The sequence below is a fragment of the Gobio gobio genome (assembly GCF_949357685.1).
Source record: "Gobio gobio genome assembly, chromosome: 22".
In the NCBI taxonomy this organism is placed as follows: Eukaryota; Metazoa; Chordata; class Actinopteri; order Cypriniformes; family Gobionidae; genus Gobio; species Gobio gobio.
Window position 1 is genome coordinate 16616509 of NC_137118.1, and position 6000 is coordinate 16622508.

At 36.9% G+C, this 6000-nt stretch overlaps 1 protein-coding gene across 2 annotated transcripts in view; it reads left to right on the forward strand.

Annotated features, from left to right (window-relative positions):
- The window catches only part of nt5c2l1 (5'-nucleotidase, cytosolic II, like 1), a 28021-nt gene extending 22239 nt beyond the window's left edge, over positions 1 to 5782 (forward strand). The window contains exons 12-19 of one of the 2 annotated variants that reach the window (XM_079803930.1): positions 660 to 726; positions 844 to 1014; positions 1123 to 1174; positions 3944 to 4012; positions 4277 to 4337; positions 4411 to 4587; positions 4773 to 4859; positions 5050 to 5782. In XM_079803930.1, the coding sequence (XP_079660056.1) occupies positions 660 to 726; positions 844 to 1014; positions 1123 to 1174; positions 3944 to 4012; positions 4277 to 4337; positions 4411 to 4587; positions 4773 to 4859; positions 5050 to 5133 (768 nt within the window). In that variant the 3' untranslated portion in view covers positions 5134 to 5782. The remainder of the gene's footprint in view (positions 1 to 659; positions 727 to 843; positions 1015 to 1122; positions 1175 to 3943; positions 4013 to 4276; positions 4338 to 4410; positions 4588 to 4772; positions 4860 to 5049) is intronic. The other variant, XM_079803931.1, reaches the window with a different exon arrangement.
- The last annotated feature ends 218 nt before the right edge of the window (positions 5783 to 6000 follow it).

The window sequence follows — 6000 nt, forward strand, 5'->3', positions numbered from 1 at the left end:
CCGTAAAATAAAATGTAACCATAAAATGTAACCTAATATTTGTCCCAGTATGGTGGGATTTACCATTATATATGCATATTTTAACAAAATTGTGTCTAAGACAAGATGATTCTCATTGTATAGTACACTTTCCAATATTGTTGTGCATGTTTGTCATAAACATATGTAATACATTATAATATTATAATCATCAATAAACTCCTTAAAAATGTATCCGTTTCCACAAAAGTATAAACATTGATAATGATAAGAATTTTTAGAAAGAGTAGAAAGATCCTTTCTGAAGGATCATGTGACACTGACGACTGGAGTAGTGATGCAGAAAATTCAGCTTTATCACAGGAATAAATTAAATTTTACAATATATTCAAAAATATATTGAAAATATATATTATAATATATATTAAATAGAAAACGGTTATTTTAAATTGTAATAATATTTCACAATATTACTGTTTTACTGTATTTTAAATTGAATAAATGGTGGAGATTTCAAAAACGCTAAAAAAATCACAAAAAAATTGAATGGCAGGATATAAATAAAATGTTACACTGTATAGTTTTATTTAACATGAAGTCCCTTTATGTTTAATGAAATATCAGGAATCGTCTTGTTTGAGCTTGGCTTGTACTAAACTTCTCATCATTCCCTGATGTAGGTCACTGGCAAGCTGCGTATTGGCACATACACTGGAGACCTCCAGCACGGGACAGTGTATTCTGGAGGTAATACCAGAGGAATATTCATCATCATCATCATCATGAGGATGATCCGTTTGCTAGGCTTGCATGAAGGCACTCCTTTTGTTTATGTCAGTTATCCTTGTTCAACCCCTTTCTTAGGATCTTCTGACATTGTCTGTGATTTGCTGGATGTTAGGGGCAAAGACATCCTCTATGTGGGGGATCACATCTTCGGGGATATTCTCAAGTCAAAGAAACGTCAGGGCTGGAAGACTTTCCTGGTGGTTCCTGAGCTTGTGAAGGAGCTGCATGTGTGGAAAGACAAAAACAGTAAATAACACCCTTTCATTTTTTCATTCATTCAATTCATCGTTGTTTGATAAAGAATGGATTTGCAAAGGTGACAGTTAGGGATACAAATAAATTCTCTTTTTATAGGTATGTTTGAAGAGTTAAGACATCTTGACATCTTCCTGGCAGAGTTATATCAGTAAGTATGCATTTTTCTCTGCCAGAATCAGTGCAATACTAGACATGATGGATAGATGGCAGTACAGTACTCCTTATACTTGCATTACTGGGGCCGTATTCACAAAACATTTTATCTTACCACTAAGAGTTCTCCTAAATGGCAGTAAAAGTTCTTAGTTACGAGTTTTCACTTAAAACCTATTCACAAAGCTGCTGAGAGCAACTTAAACTAAGGAATAGAGAGAAGTCTTAAGCTAAGAGTAAGGGCGGGGTTGACCTCGTTGCTATGGATGATGTCAACACGCTTACCTAACTATGACCACAGTGATTGGCTGATAGGGGAGGGGTCTCTATCAATGATTTAATTATAGAAATATTTTGTTGAATGAGGTTTCATGTTGCTATATTCAAATAAAATCTTTAAAATTAGAATGTTGCCATATTCAAATAAAGATTTAAGGCACTAATTAAACAAGTATGGTCAGCTAATTGTCAGCCTCTTACATTTCTGCATCTCGAGAGATTGCAGAATTCAAGCGAAAATTATGTTCTATAAACAAAGTTTGTGAGGGGCACGTTCAAATGGTCTATCTAATCAGCGCGAGAGGAAGTATACACAGCCGAGAGCCGACTCAAATAGTTACCTCCACAGTTTTCTGCATCCCTCCGCCACCCCGTTCCTCACTCACCGTCTGCAATGTGGGGCAGAACTCTGGGTTTGGGCTAAATATCAAGCTCGGAACCCTCGATCCCCTTGGATAGTGCCCCGCTTATATTTTTTACTCTATTCGATCATTTGTTAGTGTGAACTCGTAAAAACAACTGCCACAGGTAATCTGACATTATAATTTTTTTATTAAAGATACATTTATAATCACTATTGCCTCAATGTTGTATAGTGTCTTTGGGTGGATTGCGGCTACAGCCAGTAGGATTGTTTAGTGATTTGGTCTTAGTGGCTTAGGAGTCCACTAGTGTTTACTACTTCTAGTGTTTCATGGATTTAGGAGCTAGTTTTAGTGCTAAAATGCTTTGTAAAATACTCTTAGAACAAAAATGTAGGAGTCCTAAAATTAGGACTGACACGCCCATTATTTTTAAGAGTTTCTCCTAAAAAAAGGAGCTACTTTTAGCCTTAAAGGGCTATTTCAAAACTGCTTTATAAAAGTGTCTCGCCGTGGACCAAAACAAACTTGTAGCCAATCAGCAGCAAGGGGCGTGTCTACGAATGATGGTGAGAAGAGAGCGCTGCACGTCATTATTCAAAATACCCGACGGACATTAGCCGAGCGATGACAGAAAGAGAGAGATGGCAGATAAAAAACGTGGAAAATGTTTATGGAACAAAAGAAGGCAAGAAGTATAAGCTTTCCAGCGCTGGAGAGAACTCAAGGAGCGCTAAGGCCTGCAATCGGACGCCAAGGTTGCTTTATTTCTTCTCGATAGGCGAGTAACATTGGTTTTGTTTCACAGAACTAATATATGCTGGCTTTTGCTTGAATATGCTCGTGTGTCAGGTTTGCTTGTCTGCAAGTGCGATCGTATTGTCGTTCACTTCAGCGATGATAAAGACCCATTCATTTCCACATCCCATAACGTTAAACCACTGTCTGTTTCAAGCGTCAGCTCCCCAAGTGTGAGACAATAAACTCCTAATATATGTTTGTTTCCTTTGATATATAACCATAACCTCTGATCTTGTCGTATTTGTAATATGTTCGTTAGTTGGTCTGTCGTGCTCGTGCTATCGAGTTGTTCATGAGAACTGTGTTTGTGTTTTTGGGATGTAAGGGCTGACATTTTCATTGATCATTCCACCTGGATTACCATAGTAACACATTGCTTTCACCCTCGGCCGGCTGGCACAGCAGATTCCGCCATAGTCGTTGTCTGTGTTGCGTACATATGTGTGGGACGGAGCTATCAACATAGAGGCGTGTTTGTTTTGGTGATTTGAAATATCAACATCGGCTACCAGAAAGCACTCACCCCACCTTTAAGATGTTTTGTGAACACGGCACCTGTGCTCTAGTGTTGTTAATTGAACTATATTAATCATTAACTATACATTTTTAGGCTTTTATTGAATAAATCAAGCCTCTTTTTTTGTACTTGCAAGGGACACTTTTTGGGTACTTAGAGACAACAAAACCTGAAATGCACACAAACATTAATCGAGTGCTCCTCATTTAGGAGTCAAAAAGGGGCTGAACACCTCAAATGTTATTTTTTTCCGGTGAAGTCAATGTAATATATGTTTGTTCAGTAATATTTTTTTATTTTGAGAGAATTGTATGGCACCAAGTCATATTTATGCAGCAATTATCCATCTCTTTCCACATTTATTTATCCATCCATACAAATTGATTGATTTATTTTTCAATAATTGTTATGTACCCTTCAAAGGTTAGTTCACCCAACAATCAAAATTCTGTCATCATTTACTTACCTCATGTCATCCATAAACTGTAAAAAAAAAAGATGGACGACATGCCTTCACTTTCTTCCGTTGAAGTAAGTGAAGCCGTCAGTGTTCAAATATGGCGCTGACGTCTTGGGTCTCAAATCTGCACAGTGAGCGTGATGTTGAGCCGCGATATCAAGGTCCCGCCCACACTCCTGCCTAATCGACAACTTTTTGTGAAAAATAAACAGTTATGGAAATGTAGAGATTAAAGTTAAAGCTCCAATCTCCAATCTTCTCTTCGATGATCCAATTTAACCATACGCAAAAATGACTTTAGTCAAACATCACATTTGTGTTTCTTTTGTTGTTGTTGTTTTTAAGTAAGCATGATGATCTTTCTTCTCCTGAATCCTATTCTTCTGCAATCCAGAATGGCAGCACAGCTGAAAGGTTTGTTTGAGCTGCGCCCTCTACTTTACAGGCGTGAATTTGCACTTCCTTCAGCCTGGGTCTCATTTGTTTTTTCCTTTGTTATTAAAAAACAAACAAGCAAGTCCGGACCAGAGGAGAAAAAGGAACACATAAATAACGTAATGCAACATTGTACCATTCTGATGAAGAAACATTTTCGGTCAAAAGTGACCAAAGAACTCCAGAGGGTTAACACTGAACGACATTGAACTTTAAAGCTGACCTCTCTTTTCATCCCATCAGGCATTTGGACAGTGGAAGTAAAGAGAGCCCGGATATTAGTGCGATTCACAGCAGGATAAAGGTGAGTGATATTTTCTTAATGCTGTTGGTGTTTCTCAAACTTGTATATAATCTTTTTCCGATATGCATTACAGATGGTGACATACGGCATGGATCTGTGCTATGGGAAAATGGGCAGTCTTTTACGCTGTGGTTCCACAAAAACCCTTTTCGCCAGTCAGTTACTGCGCTATGCGGATATATACTCTACCAACTGCCTCAATCTCTTAAACTACCCCTTCAGCTACCTCTTCAGAGCCCCCCACGTCCTGGTACACTTTCCAATATGGTTATCAAAAGAATAATATTTCATAATGATGTTGTACAATAATTAATAAAAAAACGTTAAAAATATTTTTTTTAAAGCTGCTAAATTGCTAAAGTGCTGAACTGGTGATATTTCTGTCCAAATCAATGTCCAGTCTGTGCTGAATGAATGTTGTGTCGCTCATAACAGTTGCCACACGAGGCCGCTGTGGAGTCTCAGACGAAGGAGAATATCACAGAGCTGTCAGAGCACATGCTCAAAAGCGCAAACATCAAGGTTTGAATGGCACTCTCACTTTCAGTTTAACTTTGTATACAATTATCAATGTTTTGTATGTATTACACTCAAACATCACAACTTGCATTAATGTTTTAATTGTAACGATATTGTTTCCCCGTGTTTTTGTTCAAAAATGAAGCTTTTTCTTTGCTAAGTGAATTCACATCAATACATCTTTTGCACACAGCGACAGTGTGAGTGCGACGACGGCGACTGTGGACAAGATGAAAATTGTGCCCGAGATAGCCCAACGTCATCCACAGAGACATGAGGACTGAAGTGTTTTTTTTTCTCTTATTGCTGTAAATATGAACTTTTTATTTAGTGTGTATGTTGTACTTTCACAGTTTCCATTCTTGCCTTAAAACTGTGTATTGATACAGAATGCTTGTGTGGTTGAGTTGCAGTTTAGCTTCAGTATGATTCTGCCATGAATTGCTAAGTTTGCTTGTCATATGGTTTAAGTTAACGGCTGTTGTGTAAGCTCATTATTTGTAAAGCAAGTGTAAAATCATTATTTAACCATTTTATGTAACTTTTATAATCTGTTTATTCTGTGTTTTTAATTAAGAGCTTTGATAAAGTATTAAGTCTTTTGTATGTCAGTCATAAAAGCTTGAAAATTAAAGAACAGGGTTGCAGGATTTTGAGGTTTAATTGGTCAAATGTTTATTTATCATATACCTTATACAATAATGCAGACATTGCTAACTTAATCTAGAAAGTAAGCTTCTAGCTATAGGCTAACTGATTTAATATATCCTAGTTTATTTACTTTTGTTTAGGCTATCATATAGCTAGATCTTATACAATAACGCAGGCATTGATAACTTACTCTAGAAGTAACCCTAGCTCTGAATCTAGCCTCTATGATTGATTCATATGCATAATTGACATAATTAAAGAGCTATATAAACATATTCTGTTGTTATATTTATTTCTAATTTGATTTACCTCATAAATATTATTCAGGACAGAGACAGATACATGTGAAAGTTATGACCAGGTCTCCCTAGAATAAGAAATTGTGACATTTGAATGGGATTTTCCTGGTTTTAAAAAAAGGATACCCGTGTGGGAGCCTTTTAATCGCTGAATGAGATTTTAATAGGCCATATTGAGGTCGAGGAGATGTACT